General features: G+C 41.0%; 1 protein-coding gene across 4 annotated transcripts; it reads left to right on the forward strand.

Moving 5' to 3' along the window:
- The first annotated feature begins 9,570 nt into the window (after positions 1-9,570).
- Positions 9,571-12,171, forward strand: ARL4A (ADP ribosylation factor like GTPase 4A). 4 transcript variants are annotated; one of them, XM_059712441.1, is made up of 3 exons: positions 9,571-9,717; positions 10,272-10,386; positions 10,840-12,171. In XM_059712441.1, exon 3 carries the CDS (start codon positions 10,929-10,931, stop codon positions 11,529-11,531), a length of 603 nt encoding a protein of 200 aa, XP_059568424.1. In that variant the 5' UTR covers positions 9,571-9,717; positions 10,272-10,386; positions 10,840-10,928; the 3' UTR covers positions 11,532-12,171. The 4 variants fall into 4 exon arrangements, with proteins under 4 accessions (XP_059568424.1, XP_059568426.1, XP_059568425.1 ...); XM_059712443.1 differs by having other exon boundaries at positions 10,843-12,171; XM_059712442.1 differs by lacking the exon at positions 10,272-10,386.
- The last annotated feature ends 12,254 nt before the right edge of the window (positions 12,172-24,425 follow it).

Consider the following 24,425-nt stretch of genomic DNA (forward strand, 5'->3'; position numbering starts at 1 on the left):
CATTCCAGATTGATTGCTATTCATCCTTAAATCTTATATCCTCATGATAAATGAAGCATACTGAGGGGTTATTGTGCTAAAATCAGGAAATGTACTTTTAAACAGGGACATAGTGCTCTTCCATTTTTTTTTTTTACTGCCTTAATCTGTTATAGTGGAAACCTTATGAAAGAACCTCTTTCCTCCTCCACACTCCACATCCCAGAGTGAGTCAGCATGCGGTCACAGGCAGAGCTCTGACTTGGAGTCAGCCAAGTTACATCTCCAAAACACTTGTCTAGTGACCCTCAGAAAAGGAGTCATTTAACCTCATGGAGCCTCAGTTTCTCCATTTATAAAATCAGACTAAACCACACAGATCTTGCTTTCCTTATAAGGCAGTTGGAGGATAACTGATAAATAAGGAAAAATTGTTAAGTAACTTTATAAAATGTAAGTGCTCTTTATTCATTTGTTTAACAAACACTTATATTTATAAAAATGCAAATGACTTATCAAATGTCAAGTTTCTCATTAAATTAGTTGAACGTAGACAGCAATTTTATTATTTTCTTCAATGGAAGGTCAGAAATTATGAAGTCTCTTTGCTCAGTTTACCTGGTTCACACCAAAAGTACTCAGTACCTTAAAATAATTTTAAATCCTCATTTCTTATGACTAAAATGATGTTTATTTAATAAATTCTGTAATCTTTAGGAAGCTAAAAAATAAAATATCGATAAAGTATTGTGTTATCTAACAAATATTGGTGTTTTGCAAAAGTAACTTTACTCAATGCACTCCCACAAAGAAAACCCAAGGAGGAAATGATGCACAAAGACTCTAAGCACACTTAATTTATTTATTCTACAGATATTTTCTAACTTCCTGTCAGTTGCCAGGGGCTGGATTAGTATTAGAAAATAGGAGAATTCAGGTTCTGTTTGCATCTTCCTTTGACACTGTACCACCTACAGAGGGCGCCCTTCCCACTTCTGTCTCTGATGGGCCTTGTCAGCTTGTTCTACTTGCACAGCACACCCTTCTGGTGAAAGGAAGACCATGTGTCACCACCTAGCAATGCTGACTCAATTCAGCTGACCAGTAGCAATTCCTTCCTCAGCCTCTGCCCAGCCCTCTTTGGGTTCTGAACACGAAGATCACGATATTGATACACACTGAGCTGCATTGTTCATGAAATGGAGAAGCCGTCTCCCCTGCCAGAGCAGATACACCCCTTCTGACCTCCTCCTGGCAGTTGGGCAATTGCATAAAGTAATATAATTTTTAAATTGCTATGTAGGTGAAAATACAGGCTTTCCTCCAGATTTCTGTCCTCCCCTCTTCTCTAGTAATCACACCAACCGTGCGTCTATGCCAGAAACCCTGGTGATTTATCCTGCACCTACTTTTATCCACAGCTTCAATCAAGGATTTCCAGCTACTTCTCATTCCAGAAAGTTCTAAAGACCTCATTCCTAGGTAGCCTGAAAACTGTGAAATCATTTGAGCATACATTAGAGTTGTATTCCTAAAAGACCATACATTATCACCAAATATGCTATTGTCAATGACAAATGAAAGAGAGTTAGGAACTAAAAAATTTCAGTCACATAGAGAAATAAGTTTTTCCTGTACCATTTAAAAATGATAATAAGAGTATGGCTATAAAATAGCCCTAGCCAGTTTGGCTCAGTGAATAGTGCATCAGCCTGTGACTGAAGGGTTCCGGTTTGATTCTGGTCAGGGGCACCTGCCCGGGTTGCTGGCTCTATCCCCCAGTAGGGGACATGCAAGAGGCAGCTGATCAATGATGCTCTTTCATCATTGATGTTTCTATCTCTCTCTCCTCTCCCTTCCTTTCTGAAATCAATAAAAATATCTACACTAATAAAAGAGAAACATGCAAATTTGTGTCACTCTGCTATGCCCACCAGCCAATCAGAGCAACTATGCAAATTAACCCAACAAAGATGGTGGTTAATTTGCATACACAGGCACAGTTCGAAGACTGAAGGCTCCGGCCAGAGTGAAGACTGAAAACTGAAGACTGAAGACTGAAGAGGCTTGGCTTCTCCGCTGTGGCTGGACCAAAGGCCTGGGTGCCGGGTGCTGAAGGAAAACCAGTGCGGGCAGCCAGGGGAAGGAAGGCCTATTGCGCGAATGTTTGTGCAATGGGCTTCTAGCATAAACATAAGAGAAAAGAAAATAGATACAATATCAAGCAAATTCACATATGATTTCATATAAGTTTGCCTACAATTGACCTTTCTCCCCACCAGAGCTCTTATTAGCACTGGGATTCTTATATACAACTTTCCACTTTTATTTTTCATTTTATTATTTTATTGATTTCAGAGAGCAAGGGAGAGGGAGACAGAGATAGAAACATCAATGATGAAAGAGCATCATTGATCAACTGCCTCCTACACGCCCCACAGTGGGGATCGAGCCAGCAACCCTGGCATGTGCCCTGACTGGGAATGAAGCCACGACCTCCTGGTTCATAGGTTGATACTCAACCACTGAGCACAGCAGCCGGGCCTGCAACTTAGACTACTTTAAAAAACTGTTGACATAGGAGGCACAAAGCCACATAAAGCAGCTGTTACCCACGAAAATGGCGTTTACTTTCATAATCCTGCTGCTGGATTTCCAATCATTTCCCTGCTACTTTCTGCTCATGATAGCATTATAATCAATGGTCGTTTGTAGCAGTGTGAGAACATCAAAATGTGCTCCCTGCTTAATAATCAGTCACGATATATCAGCCTATAATCTAAAATTCCAAGTCTAATAGAAATCTCTGCATTAAACCAACAGGCCTTAGTGGTGATTCTAATCACAGGTTTGAAAACCACTGGGCTAGACCGTTCTCTATGTGTAAATCACCACCACTGCAAACCTACATGCTTATTTCAGACTTGCTATCTTGTCTGCCACATTGGTTTCAAGTCAATGTTGGGCTTCCTATTGTTTGTTAATGATTCCACTGTTTTTATAGTTACTCTGACTGAATACATAAGAGCCACATGACATCCTTGCTAGGAAGTGCTAGGAAGAAGATGTAGGGAGGGGTAAGGGATAGAGAGCGATGGCAGGGCAGGGAGGGCAGGACAGATACCTTAGATAAGATGCTCAGAGAAGGCCTCCCTTAGGAAAGAGCCCACATGAGAGGACCAGGGACACAATGGGCATGAACTGGAATGACGGCAGTGGGTGGTGAGAAGTGGTCAGGTGTGGACGTGTGTCCACAGAACCTGCTGATGATGAGTGTGGTGTATGAGGACAATTCCCAGGTTTTGCTCTGAGGAAGTAGTGAATCGGGTTGCCAATACATAGGATGAGAAATGCTGAGTCGGAGGGGTCGGTTTAGGAGTTGTTAGAGGTGCTTATATTCAGTTGTGGAGTTCAGGGAAGAGGTCCAGGTTTAGAGACAAATTTGGGAGAGTAAAGGATTTTTCAAACCTTGGTACTGGAGGCAGTTATTTAGGGGCAAAGTAAAGACCTAAACGCTGAGTCTTGGAGAACGCCAACCACAGGACATGAAACCCTTGTCAGAGGGGATTACAATGTTCATGATGGAAGACAGAAATGCAAAAAGGATTGGACAGAAATGGATTGTGAAATAAAATGTAACACAGAATGCCAGTTAAACTGAGAAGAATCAGGACTCGACTGCTCTGATGTAATAGCCTCACTGGGGCCCTGTTGGACTGGACATTCTCACTGCCAATCATTCCAGAAGAGGCAGGTCCCAGGCAGGAACAGGGACACAGGAAGTAGGCCTGGAATGGAGGGTGGTGTCACACCTTTCTACCGCTTGGCCGTTTGGCAGTGGTGTCCAGATGTCCACGAGGGCCCCCCGCGCCCCAGAGGAAGGAACAGACTGCCTATGACTTGAAACTGAGTGGGCCTCATGAGGAGGGTTTTGGACAGGTGTTTCCAGTGGATTCTTACCTAGGAGTCATTCTAAATGAATTTTAGATCGCACTTCCCTTCTGACATTCTGTCTTTACAGACTTGTCCAAAATTATACCCGGCTTTATGCTACAGTGAATCAAAGCGAATTAACTAAATGTGGACTCCCTAGAGTGTAATGACTAAGAGAACAGACTCTGGTGCCAGACATAGGGGACAAATCCCAGCACCACTGCCCATGAACGAAAAAAATCTGTCAGGAGGTGAGTTAACTAGTTTAGGGGAGACATCTTGAGAGCCAGATGTAAGGAGCGGAAATGGAATGTGAAGAAAGAAATGGATTAAAGATGGGGTGAGGGAGGCCATCATAAGTGGGGCATAGGATAATTTTTAAAATGACTCCGAGGTTTCTACTTGAGGCTATTAAATGAATTACCATCAACCAAAGCAGGGACTAAAAGAGGAGGCCATGTTTTAGCAGGAGGGAAAATGAAGTGCTAATTAAGTTTTGAACATGCTGGGTATTTGGCAGATGAGTTCAAGAGGCAATTAGAAATGGAGTCCAGCTCAAAAACACTTTCTGATTATAAGGTAATGAAGCATGAATAAATTACCATGAGTATTTTGGTAATGAGTATTTTGGTGAATGGTATTGATACACTTCAGAAACATAAACTGCATCCATTTTTCTCCTATCATTCTATCAAAAGGCTCAGGAAAATGCCTTGTTCTAGCACATTTCCCCCCAGCTTTACTGACATATAATTGACATGCAACATTGTGTAAGTTTAAAGTGTACAACATGATGATTTGATAGACATGTATATTGTGAAGTGACTACCACAATAAGGTTAGATCAAATATCCCTTATCTCACATAGTTTCCATTTGTGTGTGTGTGTGTGTGTATGTGTGTGTGTGTGGTGATAACATTTACTATCTACTCTCTTCTTTCAAATAACAATGCAGTATGGTTACACTATAGTCACCATGCTGTACATTAGATCTTCATATTTACTTTATAACTCAGTGGTTCTCAACCTTCCTAATGCCGCAACCCTTTAATACAGTTCCTCAAGCAGTGGTGACCCCCAATTTCATTGTTACAAATTGAACATAATTAAAGCATAGTGATTAATCACAAAAACAATATGTAAGTATATATGTGTTTTCCGATGGTCTTAGGCGACCCCTATGAAAGGGTCGTTCCACCCCCAAAGGGGTCACGACCCACAGGTTGAGAACTGCTGTTATAACTGGAAGTTTATACCCATAATGATTTGACCAATATCTCCCTATTTCTCCTTCCCCCCCAACCCTGGGCAACCACCATTCTACTCTCTGATCCTATGAGTTCAACTTTTTAAGATTCAAATATAGGTGATATATGGTATTTGTCTTTATCTGACTTATTTAGTATAATGACCTCCAGGTTTATCCATGTTTTTGCAAATAGCAGAGTTTTCTTCTTGTTTAAGGCTAAAAATTATATATATCACAACTTTTTTTATCCAAATATCCATTGATGCTTAGGTTGTTTCCACGTCTTACATATTGTGAATAATGCTGCAATAAACATGGTGTGTATATCTCTTAAGATAGTGATTTCCTTAAAAGATATACCCAGAAGTGGGATTGCTGGGTCATATAATGTATCTATTCTAATTTTTTTGAGGAACCTCCATATTGTGTTTCATAGTGGAAAACCAACAATACACAAGGGCTCCCCTTTTCTATGCATCCTTAACAACATATTATCTCTTGTCTTTTTTATAACAACAATTTTAACAGGTGAGAGGTGATATCTCATTGTAGTTTTGATTTGCATTTCCCTGATGATTAGTGATGTTGAGCAATCTTGTAACTGTTGGCTATTTTTTATATCTTTCTTGGGAAAATATCTGTTCAAGCCCTTTGCCCATTTTTAAGTTGGATTATGTTTTTTTGAAGGGAGAAAATTTACTCATTTCCTCACAATGCTGAATCATTAATTACCTGAGATATTTGTTGAAAATACAGATCACTAGTCCCTCCCCTGATTATTCTGATTTGGCATAATCTATAATTTTACAGACATTACCAGGTAATTCTCATTATTAGCCAATTTGGAAAATCAGAAGTAAAGACAGAGTTTCACACAGTCCCTAGTGTCTCAGTAATTTCTTCATGGTGGCTCAGGCCGAAAGAAATAATCCAAGCTTCCATTTATATAGATAGATCCAGACACCTTAATAGTTGTAGTTTTTAAAATGTCCAACAGCCCTAGCTGGTTTGGCTCAGTGGATAGAGCGTTGGACTGCGGACTGGAAGGTCCTGGACTGGATTCCATTCCAATCAAGGGCACATGCTCAGGTTGCAGGCTCTATCCCCAGTAGAGGGCGTGCAGGAGGCAGCTGATCAATGATACTGTCTCATCAATGATGTTTCTAGCTCTCTCTCCCTCTCCCTTCCTCTCTAAAATCAATCAATCAATATCTATACACACACACATATATACATATATACGCATATATGTATATATGTGTGTATATATATATATATATATATATGTATTTTTTTAAAAATAAAATGTCCAACAGATGGCACTATGTTTCCCTCAAAAAGTAAAATATTCTATAGAATCCCCATGAGTTCCCTGAGCTCCTCAGCACAGTTGATGAAATATAGCCTAAAGGGAGCATTTTCCTGGCATAGCATCTAAATATAATATCTGAATGGGCCTTCTACAGGAACATTGTGCTACAAAGTGGACAGTGTATTTCATAAATTTCATCACTTTTTATATCATTTGTTGCAGTTTTATATGATTGTTATTGCTCATAAAGCAGGAGTATCACTTTCCTATGTAGAGCCTGAGAGCAAATATTTTTAGGTTTTGTGGGCCACAGTCGCTAATGCACATTCTTATCTTTCCTGCTGCAGCCCTTTAAACATGTAAAAACCATTCTTATCTCTCAAATTTGGCCCACAGGCTGTAATTTGCCACCCCGTTCTGGTTATAAGCTTGCTTCTCACGTTAGCGTGCAGTTCAGTGGAGGTGATTCTGCAAGGCTGGAAGCTCTCAGTGTTCTCCTATCTCATCCTTTCGCTCCAGGGAAGTCTCTGCAGAAATGCACCCCTGCACCTACTATGGGAAGGACCTACTTGATTTCAAAGCTTTTGTAAACAGAAAGCTGTCCTTGCATCATGCTCTTAAGTCTTGATTTAATGAGAATCTGCAAATTTTTCCAGTTTAATAATGAATCCTGTTAAATTTCCAAGAAAAAGACTAGACCAGGGGTGGGCGAACTTTTTGACTCAAGGGCCACAATGGGTTCTTAAACTGGACCGGAGGGCCGGAACAAAAGCATGGATGGAGTGTTTGTGTGAACTAATATAAATTCAAAGTAAACATCATTACATAAAAGGGTACGGTCTTTTTTTTTTTTTTTTTAGTTTTATTCATTTCAAATGGGCTGGATCCGGCCTGCGGGCCATAGTTTGCCCACGGCTGGACTAGACTTAGTCATTGCATTAAGCCCTTTATCACTTGCTTACTGGTTATTGTATACTAGAGGCCCGGTGCATGAATTCATGCAGGGGGGTGGGGGCGGGGTGGGGGCGTGTCTCTGGGTGGCCTGCAGGGATTGGGCCAAAACCTGCAGTCCAATGCCACCTGCAGCTCATACCTGCTGCTCTTGCTCATCCAGGCCCCAATGTGCCTGCCATGGGGTCGCGCCCAATCAGTCCAGATCAGGAGAGGCTCGCACCGCCGCCGCAGTGCTCACCAGCTGTGAGCCCTGTGTCTGGTGCCCTCCCAAAGGGAATAGCCTGAGGGATCTGGCTGAAACTGGTTCTCCAACATCCCCCGAGGGGTCCCAGATTGCGAGAGGGCGCAGGCCAGGCCAAGGGACCCCACCGCTGCATGATCGGGCCAGGGAGGGACCACGGGAGGGCTCCAGGGTGTGTCCAGCCCATCTCGCTCAGTCCTGATCGGTCAGACCCCAGAAGCAAGCTAAGCTATCGGTTGGAGCATCCGTCCCCTGGTGGTCAGTGCACATCATAGCAACTGGTTAACCAGTTGACTGTCTGCCCCCTGATGGTCTGTGCATGTCATAGCGAGTGGTTGAGCAGCCTTAGCATATCATGAGCATATTATGCTTTGATTGGTTGTTCTGTTGTTCTGCAGTTCGAACTATTTGCATATTACCCTTTTATTATATAGGATGGCTAATGGGAGTCCACAATTATAACTAATAAAACAAGTCTTACCTTATACTGGATTCAATTAATAACTTGGTAAAATATGCAATTTGAGGCTTTTAGCTTTATTTTCAAAATTATTGTGACTGTCTTGGAAATAGCATCATGCTTAGTTCTTAGGCTTTATGTCAGTTATTTAAAATCAAGTAGAACAAGTACTGTTCCTATGCTAGTCATAAAGGAGATAAATATCACTAGCAATAATGGTCTTGAGAAAAATCAGGACATTTAAGGACATTTCAATCAATATTTTAAAAGTTTAAACTTTTAAAAATAAAGTTCACCGTATAGATTCTCCCAAGTTCCAAACTTGCAATGTCACCAAAAGATGTTTGTTCATTAATGCCTTCTCAGAACTTTAAGTACCATTCCTTCTTTATTGTCACAAAGACTCTGACATCATCAACAATCACATTTTGTTAAATTTATTCATATGGAAATCTGGTTACTTTCTTTTTCTTCCACAAGACTTCAGTATTTCAGGAGAGCAGAGACAATGTCTGCACTTGCTCACCATTCTACACCCAAGCACATAGAATTGTTCCTACTGCCTATTAGGTGTTCAAAAAATATTTGCGAATTTATGGGTCAAATACATAATTGCACTTAGTCAGAGTTATCCAATAGAAGGCATTATGCATTTAATGACTAGTAGACTTTATTTTTTAAAATCTTTATTGTTGAGAGTATGACATATGTCCCCCTTGTCCCCCAAGATTTACCCCCTCCAGCCTGCCCCCGCCCCTGCCCCAGGCCTTCACCGCCCCATTGTCTGTGTCCCTGGGTTATGCATATATGCATACAAGTCCTTTGGTTGATTAGCTTCCATCCACCCACCCTCCCCTGCTTTCTTAGTAAACTTTAAAATCAAGTTCCAGGACCACCACTAATTTTCCTTGGGTCATTAGAAGCAGCCATTTAATTTTTCCGTGTATGTCCTCATCTATGAAATCGGGCTATTTCTATCCGTGGCCACCTCACAGACATGCTGCTAAGATCAAGCGCAAACAGAGTATTTATTTGCTTTGCAAAAGAAAGGTGCGTTTCAGACACCAGTCAGGTCCAGGCCACTCAGGGCAATGACTGAGTGCACGTCCCAGTCACCCGTTATATAAGGGGCCCGCCCGTCGGGTGTCCCCTGGAACCCCTGACCTGCGTCACGGATAGACGGCGCGGCGCGGGCTGGGACAAGGGTGGGGTGTGGGTGGGGCCCGCCTGACCCTAGCCGTGGGCTGCAGAAAGCCACGGCTCGCGGGGCGGAACCCTGAAGCCCCACCCGAGCTCGCGCGCCGCCCGCAGCGCCGGGAGGGTCCGAACGTGACCTTGTTTTGCGGTTGCTAGGCGACCAGCGCCCGCCCGCCCCTACTGGCCCGCGCCGGCGAAGGGGCGGGGCCGCGGCAGCTCGGGAGCGGTCGGCGGAGCACCGTTAGGGCAGCCTGGCCCCGGCGCCCGCCCGGCACCTCTCGCAGCGGCGTCTGGGCCCCCGCCCCGGCCCGGGCCTCGCCGGTGCCCCCCGGCAGGTCCCAGCGCGCTCTCGAGGGGCTGTGAGCGATGTGGGACGCGGACGGTCCGTCAGGTGAGCGCAGTGGACGGGCAGGCGGCGGCGGTGGCCACGCCCTGTCGAGGCGGACTCTCTGGCGGGGTGCGGAGGGGCGAGGGGAAGGCTTCCGGCTGCGCGGACGGTGGGTGTCGCGGGTCGGGTGCGCTCGCCGGGAAGCCAGCGCGGCCGCTGGGGGGTCCCTCCCGCCAGCGGAGGGTTAAGGCGCCGGCGGCGACGCGGGCCCCGGATGTGCGAGCCGCCGAGTGGCGCCCGTGGGCCGCGCTGCAGGTGCGCCCGGGCTGGCGGGGCGGCGGGCTGGCGACCCCACGGACCGGCCGCGGCGCCGCTGTCCTGCAGGGGCCGCTCGGCTCCCTCCGCGGGCGCCTGGTTTTCTAACTTGAGGGCAACAGGTGGTGCGTGTGGACCTACGGGGAGCCCGGCCCCGCCGCGCTGGGAGCGGCAGTTACTCCCCCGACGAGGGCGCGGGGGCGGGCCTAGCGCGGACGAGCTGACGCGGGCGGCCAATGGGGTTGGGGCTCCTGGGTGGGCCGTGAGGGTGGGCGTGGCCGAGCCTGAAACCGGGGTTTCAGTGCAGCGAGCGCCAGAGCTGCGTGGACAGCCGAGCTGAGCGGCCGTGCGGGGCTTCTCCCCACCGCGTAGCGACGCCTACCAATGCTTTCTCCTTGGGAGAATCCAGCTCGGGAGGTGAGCCTTGGGGGGTTCTCTGCGGGGTGCGTAAGGTGGGAGGGTACCAGTGACCTTGGGCATGCTTTTAAATATACGGAATTAGCTCCTCTAGATAGGATGTGTGTTTTCAGCCAAAAAAGGCACTTGTATGGTTACTGCAGCCCGGACGGACTGGTTGGTGGTGGCTAGGTTGTCTCCGGGGTGAAGTCTTTGAGGTTTGGGGACCCAAGGGGGGAGGGAGGGGTAGAGAAAAGTACGCATTACTGCAACTTCACTGAATGTTAAAGAATTTCAATCAGTGATTGTTCTCTCCTTTGCCTCGTTTTGCATACGTTTCATATCTCATTTGGTTTGTTTACTGAAGCACGTTTTATTTATCAGGTACCTCGTGTTGCTTATTTTATACAAAGAGAGAAAAGCCGTACATTTTTTTTTTTTCACAAGAATAACTTATTCATTTACCCCCCTCAGCAGTCTGGTAGCTGGATCCCCTGGGAGGAAAAGTTGTAAAGCATTGAGAAGAAAGCTTTTCAATTTGGAACACTTACTTGCAACTGGAAATGGGGAATGGACTGTCAGACCAAACTTCTATCCTGTCCAGCCTGCCGTCGTTCCAGTCCTATCACATTGTTATTCTGGGTTTGGACTGTGCGGGAAAAACAACTGTGTTATACAGGCTGCAGTTCAACGAATTTGTAAATACTGTGCCCACCAAAGGATTTAACACCGAGAAAATTAAGGTAACCTTGGGAAATTCTAAGACAGTCACTTTTCACTTCTGGGATGTAGGTGGTCAGGAGAAATTAAGACCACTGTGGAAGTCATACACCAGGTGCACGGACGGCATTGTGTTTGTTGTGGACTCTGTTGATGTTGAAAGGATGGAAGAAGCGAAAACCGAACTTCATAAAATAACTAGGATATCAGAAAACCAAGGAGTCCCTGTACTTATAGTTGCTAACAAACAAGACCTGAGGAACTCATTGTCTCTCTCAGAAATTGAGAAATTGTTAGCAATGGGGGAACTGACCTCGTCAACTCCCTGGCATTTGCAGCCCACCTGTGCAATCATAGGCGATGGACTCAAGGAAGGACTGGAGAAACTACATGAGATGATCATTAAAAGAAGAAAAATGCTGCGGCAACAGAAAAAGAAAAGATGAGTGGTGGTAACCTTTCATATCTGTGTGAAGTAGATTTTCTCTGGTCTGATTTTGACAAATGGAAGCCTGGTTTGCCTGCCTGTCCTTCTGGATGCTGTTAAAGCTTTGTTTTGTTGAACAGTCAGATGCCCAACTCTGTTGCCTTGTGGAAGATGAGTAAATGCAGTGCTTCTTAAAATGGTCTCTTCTCCCTACCCCACGAATCTTTTGGTACTGCCATTTTGGGAAGCCAAGCAAGGATAGTAAATTGACCAGAAAACAGTTGTTGAAATTTGACCTGAAGTTAGAGAAATAAAACTTTGAAGAAGAATGTCTGACTAGTGTTTTGTGCTTATGTTTTCTTGAGGGGCGGGGCGGGGGGGATGGCTTTGCAAGGAAATTGCTTACAAGGCTTTTTATGTAAAGATAAAATGCTAATGGATGGAAATGTTAAGGTAGATTAATATATATACAGTAATATTGGTTATATTGGTCCACCTAGTAAGGGACAAACGGAAATGTTTGTTTTTTTAAGTTTTGGCCAAATGAATTTTGATATTTTCTGCAGTCAAATAATGTAATGCTGTATCTTATTTCTAGACAATGTTTAAGTTGGTCTAACTTAAATTAATAAAGATGAGCTATTTGAGGCATATTCAAATCAAGTGCATGGATTAGTTTTCCCAACACAGCATGTTTTGGTGTGTAGTCGTCTACTTTTGAGAAATAGCTGTGTGTCTTTCTACACCGTCAAGTTTAAGACACCTTTTGGTGGGGGGCAGGGGATTTAGAAATAGTTTGTTATCAGAAGCACTTCTACTTGGAAAACCTAATTTACTTAACTCTTTCATATACTAAATTTGGGCATGTAGACTTGTTATAAATGCATATGTTTGGATGTATGTCTGGATTTATGAAAAAAGCAATTGATGAATTCAGACAAGAGGATGTAATTGCAATACATGGTCTTTAAAGTATTCCAGTTGTAAAATGCTTTATTAATATTCGCTGGCTAAACACAGATGTGATTTTTCATATATTTTTGTAATGTTTTGAAAGGAGCAATAGCTTTATAAACAGCACCTGATGCACTGTGGAGTGAAAAATGTAAGAGATAATCTTATCTTATACTCTGAGCTTTAATTTTATGTTTACAAACTGAACAGTGTTACACAGGCAGAACAGTCCTGATTATAAGGTAGGAAGAAATGATACAGTACTGCAGAAAAGAATTACGGTTATAGAAAATGAAGGGGAAAGTAGCAAAGCTATGTTTTGTGAAATTCACTGGTGCTGTTTACATTGGAATGCACAAACCCTATAAATTAAAAGGAGGAAAAACCTTTATCTAATTCTTATCTACAGGCAAAGACTTAACTTCCAGTGATCATATATGAACAAATCGACATAATTTCTACATGTAAAGCCAACATTTATTTGTAATGAAGATAACCAAAAGAAATTCACTTTGTTAGCCAGGTATTTTGGGGTTTTTTTTGTGGCACAGCTGAGTTTTGGAGCCTTGATTCTTGTTACACACAAAATGAAGTAGCTTCCTGTGGAGCTACTTACATATATTAAATGTACCTGCACTAGTGACAGTCACTTAGAATGTTTATATTTATAGAAACGTGGAGAATGACTACCAATAAACTACTTGAGGCAGGAGACCAGTGTTTGAGTTTAATGTATTTCCACTTTTGCTGCAGCCTTTAGTTAGGCGTGTGGTGTGAAAACTTTGACCAGCTGGGTTACCTAGTCCTATGGTAGTTGGGTTCTGCTCAAGTTGAGAGAGGCACTGAAAGCTGTTTTCTGGGAGGACTTTATTTTACCCTTCACTGGTATGGAATCATGTATTATACTACAAACTTCATTAGGTTCGTGGTGGATTAACAAAGCTTGCTGAAAAAAAGTGAAAAGATGCCCAGCCTTCCTATACTTTCTATATACTTGCTGTATAAAATAGTACTGTTTTAACTGTCTCTTAAAAGTTTACTTCGTGTTTATTTTTTTTTGCATTAAAATTTATTTTGTAGCCTAAGAATTTGATAAACAGTCCATTATATAAGTTTTTTAAATTTAGTGAACAATGAAAAAAAGTAATGTGAACACCATACCAGCTTTTATTTCTAAAGGACATTTTCAATTACAGAACTCATTGTAAGATCTTCCCTGGTTGCTAAATTCAAGTTCCTCAACACTTATTAACACTATAGCTGTTAATACCATTAGGATAGTAGGATAATGAGTCAAACCCTGAAGAATTTATACAATGTTTTTATATCCAGTATTTTTTTTTTAATTAAAAAAATTTTTTTTCTAAGGTGTATTTCTAAAATACTTTCTTATAGGCCCTGGCCAGATAGCGCAGTTGGTTAGAGCTTCGTCCGTCTCCATAGCCAGCCGTGGGCAAACTATAGCCCGCGGGCCGGATCCAGCCCGTTTGAAATGAATAAAACTAAAAAAAAAAGACCGTACCCCTTATGTAACGATGTTTACTTTGAATTTATATTAGTTCACACAAACACTCCATCCATGCTTTTGTTCTGGCCCTCCGGTCCAGTTTAAGAACTCATTGTGGCCCTCGAGTCAAAAAGTTTGCCCACCCCTGCCATAGGCCAAGGTTGTGGGTGTGATATCCGGTCAAGAAGCAACCAGTATATAAATAAATGGAACAGCCCTGACCGGTTTGGCTCAGTGGATAGAGCGTCGGCCTGCGGACTGAAGGGTTCCAGGTTCGATTCCAGGCAAGGGCATGTACCTTGGTTGCAGGCACATCCCCAGTGGGGGATGTGCAGGAGGCAGCTGATCGATGTTTCTCTCGCATCGATGTTTCTAACTCTCTATCCCTCTCCCTTCCTCTCTGTAAAAAAATCAATAAAATATATTAAAAAATAAATAAATAAATGGAACAATAAATCAAATCGATCTCCCTCTTTCTTTAAAAAAATCAATAAATAAAAATATTTTCTTATATTCAAGGTTATTCAGTTTAATGCCAAATAAAAATCAAGGACTGGACAAATCTAATTTCAAATTGCTATTAAAGGCAACATTAAATAATTTTTTTAAAAGCCCTTTGCCCAGCCAGTAAGCTCAGTGGTTGAGCGTCAACCTATGAATCGGGAGATTCCCTGATAAAGCACATGCCTGGGTTGTGGACTCAATCCCCAGAAGGGGGCATGCAGGAGGCCAATCAATGATTCTCATCATTGAGGTTTCTATTTCTCCCTTTTCCTCTCTGAAATCAATAAATACATATATATACTTTTAAGAAACAGCCTTTTGATACTTACAGTGACTTAAATGTCCAGAGTTGTTATAAAATGGATTATAAACATTCAGGGGTATACTTTGCCGTAGCCGGTTTGGCTCAGTGGATGGAGCGTCAGCCTGCGGACTGAAAGGTTCCAGGTTCGATTCCAGTCAAGGGCATGTACCTTGGTTGCGGGCACATCTCCAGTGGGGAGTGTGCAGGAGGCAGCTGATCGTTGTTTCTCTCTCATTGATGTTTCTAGCTCTCTATCTCTCTCCCTCTCTGTAAAAAAATCAATAAATATACTTTAGCCCGCATAGGTTCACTAAGAATCATAAAAATATGAATTATGAAAACCAAAAAATGAAGTCACTAGGTATAAATATATGTATATAGAGAGGATTATTAGTCTATAGAAGAATGATGGCTGTGAACAGAGGGAAAGGCATAGACTTAGAATGTTTTTGTTTGTACAAGGCATTTGACACTTAAAGAATGTTTTATTAATTATACATGTTGACCTGGAAGGAGGTCTTTGGTGGAGTGTTTCAAGGTACTATTTAATACAATTTCATCAGTAATGCACACAGGCTGGCTTCATCAGCGATAACACACAAAGAATGTTTAAACTTTTCAGTGATACAGCACTCAACGTTTAGCTAATACAAGGAATCTTAATTTAAAGTTTAAATTTAGCAGAACATTCTACAAATGAATAGTGATGATGCTTATGCAACATTGTGAATGTACTTAATGCCACTGGATTATACATCTAAAAATAGTTAAAATTGTAAATTTTATGTATATGTTAGCACAATAAAAAAATGTAGCAGAATGTTAAATGTACACTTAGTTTCAAAATCAGCTAAGAGTAGAGTGAGGGCAACCTGATGTAGAGACCAGATTTAATTACATTAAATGGAAGACTGAAGTATTGAACTAAATTAAAGCTGAATACGAACTGATAGAGCATGCTAAACTAATAAAGTTAATATTAAAATGTTTGACAATCAGTCTCAACTAACCACAGCTGAAGTATTATTCTGGGTATGAGAGTTAGAAATATACCTATAGGGGAGGCTACTTTAGGGAGATAAGTGAACCAGCTTACAACAGTATGAACTTTGGGGTCATCAGGGTTCATATCCTGGCTCTCTTGCTATTATTATACATGTGACCTTTTGGTAAGTTCCTTGAAACTTGTCATCATACAAATGCCCTCCTGGTAAAATGAAGACTCACATAGAATTTTGAGGAGTTTGAATGAAATACTGTAAACTATTTAGAAAACTAGTTTGGTTAGTTACCAAACACTTGATAACTCAATAAATGGTAGATATTATAGATTCAATATATGTTGAGAAGCAGTGTAGTATAGTTTATAATAACCATTCAAGCCCAGGTTTGAATCCTAGATCACCACTTACTAGTTTTATCTTGGACAATTTATTTATTCTCAGCCTCGCTTTCTTCATTGGTAAACTGAGGCATATATATAACTACCATTTAGGTTTAATTGGTTGAAAGGATGAAATGAAACATTGTATGATATTTAGCAGAGTACCTGACACATAGTAGACATTTAATTGATAGTTATTATTAATAGACTATTTTCCGATATGTACTTAAGAATACTTACTTTTAAGGGGACTATTTCAGAAAAAAAGCTCTTTTTTATATCTTTTTTTAATTTTTCAATTACAATTGACATACATTATTATATTATTTTGAGGTGTACACCTCAGTGGCTAGACATTACATAGCTCAGCAATCAGCCTGATAAACCTTGCACCCATCTGACACCCTACATCGTTATTAGACTATTATTGACTGTATTCCCTATGCTGTACTTTACTTCCCCATGGCTATTCTGTAACAACCAATTTGTACTTCTTAATCTCTTCACCTTTTTCACCCATCCTGCCAACCCCCCTCCATTTAAGTGTCAAAATGTTCTTTATATCTATGAATCTGCTTTTGTTCTACTTGTTCATTTATTTTATTTTGGATTCAATTGTTGATAGATATGTACTTAATGCCATTTTATTCATATTTTTTAATCTCTTTTTCTTCTTTAAGAAGATTCTTTAACATTTTATATAATACTGGGTTGCTGGTGATGAAGTCCTTTAGCTTTTTCTTGTCTGGGAAGCTCTTTATCTGTCCTTTGATTCTAAATGATAGCTTTGCTGGGTAGAGTAATCTTTGTTGCAGGTCCTTCCTTTTCATCACTTTGAATATTTCTTGCCATTCCCTTCTGGCCTGCAAAGTTTCTGTTGAGAAATCAGCTGACTGTCTTATAGGAGCTCCCTTGTAGGTAATGCTTTTCTCTTGCTGCTTTTAAGATGCTCTCCATGTCTCTAATCTTTGGCATTTTAATTATGATGTGTCTTGGTGTGGGACTCTTTGAGTTCATCTTGTTTGGGACTCTGCACTTTCTGGACTTTTATATCTATTTCCTTCACCAGGTTAGGGAAGTTTGTCATTATTTTTCAAATAGGTTTCCAATTTCTTGCTCTCTGTCTTCTTCTGACACCAGCATGATGCAATGTTGGAATGTTTGAAATTGTTCCAGTGGCTCCTTACATGATCCTCATTTTTTTTTTTTTGTGGTGGTGGTGTGTGTGTGTGTGTGTGTGGGGGGGGGGGGGGATTCTTTTTTCTTTTTACTATTCTGATTGGGTGTTTTTTTTTCTTCCATGTATTCCAGATCACTGGTTTGATTCTTGGCTTCATCTACTTTACTGTTGATTTCCTGTAAATTATTCCTCATTTCAGTGAATGTGTCCTTCATTTCTGACTTCCTTTTTCATGCAGTTGAGATTCTAAGTTCACTGAGCATCCTTATAACCAGTTTTTTGAACGTTGCATCTAGTAGATTGTTTGTCTCCATTTTGTTTAGTTCTTTTTCTGAAGTTTTTTTCTGTCCTTTTATTTGGGACACGTTTCTTTGTCTCCTCATTTTGGCAGCCTCCCTGTGTTTGTTTCTATGTATCATGTAGAGCTGCTATGTCTTGAGGCCTGGTAGAGTGGCCCAATGCATTAGGTGTTCTATAGGGTCCAGTGGCACAGACTTTACAACCACCCAAACTGGGCACTCGAGGTGTGCCCCACTTGTGGGCTGTGTACACCCACCTCTTGTAGTTGAGCCTTGATTGCTGTTGGCATGTCAATGGGAGAGATTTACCCACAGGCCAATCAGCTGCAAGGACTGACTAACCACCAACCTCTGAGACAGTGGAGGATCAGCTGTGCAAGGGCCCACTTGTGTAGATGACTGTGTGGTGGTGCTTTGATGTGGTTTTTATAGTCAGAAAAATTATGAGGACTTCTCTTCCTGGCACTGGAACCCTGGGCTGGGGGGCCTGGTGTGGGGCTGGGACCCCTTGCTCCTCAGGGGTTATCTCCACAGCTGAGAGATCCGTCCTGATTTATGTAGGTGCGGGACCAGCCCATTCAGCATCTCCACTTCTCCCAGTCTTGATGTGGCTTCTTTATTTTCATAGTTGTAGGACGTCCATTCAGCCAGGTTTCAGACAGTTCTGAATAATGGTTGTTCTGCAGTTTAGTTGTAATTTTGATGTGGTTGTGAGAGGAGGCAAGCACTGCATGTACCTACATTGCCATCTTGACTGAAAGTCTTCAAAGAAAGCTCTTAATATGTTTTTCTTAGCAATCATGTACATGGCACAAAATGGGAGCTCAGTAGAACATGGGAAATACTAATCATACTAAATTTTCTTGAAATATGGGTCAGTTTCTTCAATTTCTAAAGCACCAATCTATTTTAGCAAATATAATCTCATCTTTCTCTGTAAGAAATAAAATTTAAAATCATGGTTCTTTTCTCGTATAGACATAATTTACTTTTCAGTAATTAAAAATCTGGAACTGTCTATATATTGTGGTTCTTCAAACTGTTTCAAGATTGATAGCAGTCAATTCATAAATTTTATCTAATGGTAAGTAGGGATCTGTATTCTGACCCTTCTGTGGAAACTGGACTGTGTTGTGGGTACACCTGGTAGATGAAGGTGGTGGTTTGTGCTGTAGGGCAGGTGTGTGTGCTGTGTTATTTTTTAATTACTTTCAAATTTCGGTCTTATATCTTCTACTTATGTTTTATTGGAGTTGAGATTACTCGTACTAGACACTGGGTCATAAACAAATTAAGTAGAAAATACTGAGTTATTAGTAAAAAATAAACCCATATTTTCTTGGGCCCTGTCTTCTCTACGTCTGAAATAAGGAAGAAATTAATGCCCCAACAGAATTACCTGGAGCATTGTCGCTGACCCCCACTCCTCCTGTTTGAAGACCAACTCAGGTAATGCAGCTTCGACGTATACTGTATTACCTGTTTTCAGTGATGGGAATTGGTATGGGTTAACACAGTGGTTTTCAAAGCGTGGTCCCTGGACCAGAAGCATCATCATTACCAAAGAACCTGGCTAGAAATGCAAATTCTCAAGCTCCACCCCAGACCTACAAATATATACTTGAGGTTGGGCTCAGCAATCTGTTCTCATAAGCCCTCCAAGTGATTGATATTTACTAAACTTAACCATTAAGTTGACAGAAAATCCATTTTTAAGTCATTTCTCATGCTTTAAAAAATTAATATTTTTAAAAGTGTGATTATGTCACCCACTGTTACATGTTTAGATACATGAGTTTCACATTTTAAAAAATTTGCTTTATAGAAATGTTAACTCTGGCTTGTTTAATATATATAATTCCTCCAATATATTTAAAGTCTTTAATTTAGAATAAAAAATTTACACAATACATTTTAGGAGCCTCTCTTTTATAAATTGAGCTACATGAATATTTTCTACAATCAAGAAGAATTTTTCTCTAGGTATTCCCTCCCCGCCCTGTTTTTAGTTTGAGACCCATACTTTGCAGTATAATTGTTTCATGAAAATTTAAGTTCATGTAGTTTGTGTTGGAAGACATCTGCTGTAGAATGGTCTCTGGTTGAAAATGGACTCTTGCCATCCTATTGCAGCTGTAAGTAATATCAATAAGAATATAAATAGTCATTTTTTAAATTTTAAATGCAGAAACTGAATAACTAAGCAGCAAGTAATTAGAAATCATGGCATCCAGTAGGCCAACATATTTTTTAAATATTAAAACAAGATGTACTTGTTTCTCTTAATCTTTCATCTCTGTAGATCTTCTGAAATGGGTCAATGACAAAATGGAGTTCCTTAGAACAACATTTTTCAAACTGGCTTTACTTCAAAATGGCTTAAGGCACTTTTGAAATCTCTGGACTCTACCTTGGACATTTTGAATCAAATCTCTAAGAGATGGAGCCAGTACTTTAAAATTCGAACTCTTCTTAGGTTTCCAGCACACTTAGATCAGCCAGAATTAGAAACCATTGCTTTGTTGGAAATGACGGAGGGATGTACTTTTAGTGGCAGGAAAAAAAGCATCATAAATAGGACAGTCCTAGTGAAAATTTACCTGGCTCTCTTTGATTCCCTTTCTTCTGGATGGTGGGATTTTTTTCATCAGCTTGACATTGATGTCAAAGTATCTAAACTTGAGAACATTGATCCAGGGATGTCTCGGAACAGATGGCTTAGGGCAAATTTGAGAGCATTCAGGGGAAAGGCAATGTGGAATAAACAAACGCTTTTCCTTCTGTAGGCCTTGCATATACTTTGTGCTAAGAAGAGTCAGGTGTCCTAGAAATTAACAAGTAACCCTGCTCATCTCACAAAAGATAGAGATGAGTTAGAGATTCACAAATAAAGTGCTAATTGGTGCCCACAATGCTGCTTTTTCATAATACTCTTGGAAACTTTGAAAACCTTGAGTTATTAGTAAAAAAAACCCTGAGTTATTAGTAAAGTAGAAAAGTGTCATAGATTTCAGGATCATGCCAATTATTTTGGGACTAAAAGGTATGAGAAAGAAAAAGGTGTATGACAGTAGCAACATCTTAAGAAAATGGGCATTGTCAAATGGCCTAGACTAAAACCTGACACATTTGATTAATCAAATAAATAAAACACTTTCAGGCTTTCAGTTTGGCAGAGAAAGATGGTCCTTCTTGCTCAGTCTGTCAACAGCTCCCCATGCTAAAAACTGGGTGTTTGCTTTAAGTTTTACAGAGAGGTTAAATCATTATCTTGAAATGCATTAGCTGTGTGACTAAATGTAAATTACTTAGTGTCTCTGAGCTTCACCCTTCTCGCTTTAAAATGATGATGCTACCTCTCTTTAAGGGTTAGGTAATGAAAGGTTTATAAGTCATCTGGCATGGTTTCTGGCACATAGATCATTCAATCAAGAAGTATTTGAATGACTGCCTCATGCTACCAGGTATTTGGGATACAGCAGTAAGTGAAACAGAGGTGGGTCCTGTGTCTATCTCCTACGCTGGAAAGTCAGCTCCAATAGGGCAGGGAATTTATCCACTGTTGTATCTTTAGCTCTTAAAACACTATATGGCACATGCATGCACATACTGCACATCCACATATGTACAAAATGAATAAATGAAGCTTAGTTTTCATTGGGAAGCCAGTGGTGGTGATGACCTGTAAAGCTTGCTGAGAGAGGTTGATATTATTAAGAGCTTGGGTTCTGGAAACTGCTCGTATTCAAATGCTGGTTTTTACCCATTTATCAACTGTGTAACTTTGGATAGGTTACTTAACCTCTCTGGGCCACAACATTAAAGTGGGACAATAATAGTCCCTTTTAGAGTTGTTATGAGGATTACAAGAATCATTACATGTTAAGTATTTGGAATCTTACCTACTCTTAGTAAGCATTCAATTTATTATTATTATTACTATTATTATTATTATTATTATCATCATCATCATTATTATTGTTAATCACCCGAGGATATTTTTCCATTTATTTTTAGGGAGGATGGAAGATAGAGGGAAAGACAGAGAGAAACATGGATGTGAGAGAAACACATCGATAGCCTCCTGCTCTGCAACCAAGGTCCGGAATCGAACCTGGGACCCTTTGGTCTGCAGGTCGACACTCTATCCACTGAGCCAAACTGGCTAGGTTATCATTATTATTATTATTATTTTACCAATAAAGTTTTCTCTGAAGTTTCCCAGATAGAATAAAGTTGGTGTGGATCTCTGCAATCCCTGACATTCTGCCAATCAATTTAATTTTTAGAGATTCTTCGGCAGTCTAAATGAGCTATGACTCTCCTTTATATGACAGTCTGTGGTCTGTAGAACAACAAGCAAATGTTTATTTGAAAACTTAGTGTTGGAAAAGGGAAGGAAGACTTTGACATAAATAAACATGCAAGAAATAAAGACATTTTTCAAGAGTCAGCACTAAAATTTTGCCTCTTGGCTGCAAAAGGGAATGTTTAGGGAGCTCTGGTTCAAAGGGAGGAGCAGCAGCCAGCCACAGGTTTGTCTAGGTTCTGCCTTTACTGGGTTCTTCTGACCCCATTTGTAAATGAAAGTCAGGTAGACAGAGGGCTGCATCCTGGAAGTCAACAATAATGTAGGTAGTAAGTGTTACCTCTTTAATTACACAGCCTTGCCAGAATGTTGATGGCTCAGTTTCACAGGTGTACTGTAATACTAAATTGCCTATGACCACAACAGGATGTCATTGTCATTCCTTTCAAATTACAGAGCAGTAATTTGGTAATGTGTGAACACCTGGATTTGTACCTCCTTTAACCTGAAATAAAAGGGAGAAGAATAGCTGAGTCTAGTTTTGTCTTTGGCTCTCTGTCCCTTTATAAACATTGTATTTGGATATGTGCCCCTGTATATACGTTTTTATTTTTTTTAGAAGTGCTCCTTGAGGGGACCAATACTTTTGCCATATTATATATAACAATGCGGGTGCTAGATAAATGTTAAGTATTAATAATAACAATAATAGTAATGCATAGATGAGGCATTTGGTGAGTTACCACTTACTGAGTGTTTAGTGTTTAAACTTGGTTTGGCAAATGTATTAGATTATTTCTTATATGAACTTTACTATTGGGAAATTCAACCATTGGAGTCATGGTAGAAAAAAGAGCACTTAAAAATTTTTTTTTCACTTTTAATTTTGGAACAATTTCAAGCTTATAAAAAAGTTGCAAGAATAAAAATTTTTGTATAATCTTTCCCCAGAGACTTTATCCATGGTTGACCAGTTGTCTAATGTTCTGTAGATACGAAATGCAATCCTGGATCTATTGTGGTACCTGGTTGTCTCATTTGTTCTGGAACAGTTCTTCCTTCTTTCCTTGACTTTCTCAGCCATGCCATTTTGGAAGATTATAGGCCAGTTATTTTGGAAACTGTGCCTCACTTTGGGTTTATTTAATGTCATCTCATAATTATATACAGGTCATACAATTTTTTGAACAAAATTTTACAGAAATGATGCTTTGTTTTTCTGTGTGTTCTTTTTTCATTGTATCTAGTCAGATGGCAGGCACACGGTGTCAATTTTTTTTCATTACTTGTGATGTTAATTTTAATCACTTAAATAAGATGGTGTCTGTCTCTGAGGTTTCTCTACTATAGATGTGTGATTTTTTAAAAATTTTGAAGTTAATCATTATTTTGTGGGGAGAATTTTGAGACTATAAAATCCTCTTCCTCAGCCCTCATTCACCAATTAGTTTTAGCATCCATTGCTATTTCTTGTGTGATTAATTATTATTATATTAAAGGCCCAGTGCATGACATTTGTGCACTGGTGGGGGGTGGTCCCCCCTCAGCCAGGCCTGCACCCTCTTGCAGTCCAGGACCCTTCGGAGGATATCCGGCTGCGGGCTTACGCCAGCAGTCGGACATCCCCCGAGGGGTCCTTAGCACTGCTGGGCTCACCAGCTGTGAGCCTGGCTTCTAGCTGAGTGGCGCTCGCCCTGTGGGAGTGCAGTGGCCACCAGGGGGCAGCTCCTGCATTGAGCCTCTGTACCCTGGTGGTCAGTGCACATCATAGCAACTGGTCGTTCTGCTGTTAGGTTGATTTTCATATTAGCCTTTTATTATATAGGATTAAAGGTCCAGTGCACAGATTCGTGCACCAGTAGGGTCCTTTGGCCTGACCTGCGGGGATCAGTGGACCTCCATGCCCCTGCAGCCCAGCCTTACCTGCCAGCTCATTGAGCTCCAGCCCGTTGTCTGTGTCGACCCCGCATAGCACAAAGTAGTGCACCAAGTGGCAGGCAGCTGGGGAGGAGCCCGAGTCCGGGCTGGGCACTTTGCTGCTCCTGCTCATCCCAGCCATGCTGCACCTGCCACTGCTGCCACTCAGGTGCGCAGGGGGAGTGTCCATAAGAGTATCTGGGGCCCACCTGTCAGCTGAGTGGCGCTTCCACTGTGGGAGAACACTGACCACTGACTCCTGCGTTGAACATCTACCCCTGGTGGTCAGTGTGCATCATAGCTACTGTCTGGTCGTCCAGTTGCTTAGGCTTTTATATATATAGATTGGTTGAAAAATGTTGATTTTTCTAATCCCTTCATTCCTTCTACATTATGAGGTATTAATCTGTAAGGAAGAGCTTTTTGTTCTTCCCATTTATTTATTTATCTATAATATTGAGGATTCATGAATTCCTATTTTATTCAATGAGTTATAATTCAGTGTTATCATGCCCTGCATAATGACATTTCTGTCAACAATCAACTGCATATATG

This window comes from Myotis daubentonii, chromosome 10, assembly GCF_963259705.1.
Source record: "Myotis daubentonii chromosome 10, mMyoDau2.1, whole genome shotgun sequence".
NCBI classification, from domain to species: Eukaryota; Metazoa; Chordata; class Mammalia; order Chiroptera; family Vespertilionidae; genus Myotis; species Myotis daubentonii.

Bases quoted from the DNA above. Each gene is read 5' to 3' on its own strand.
- ARL4A (XM_059712441.1), top strand. From the start codon at position 10,929: ATGGGGAATGGACTGTCAGACCAAACTTCTATCCTGTCCAGCCTGCCG.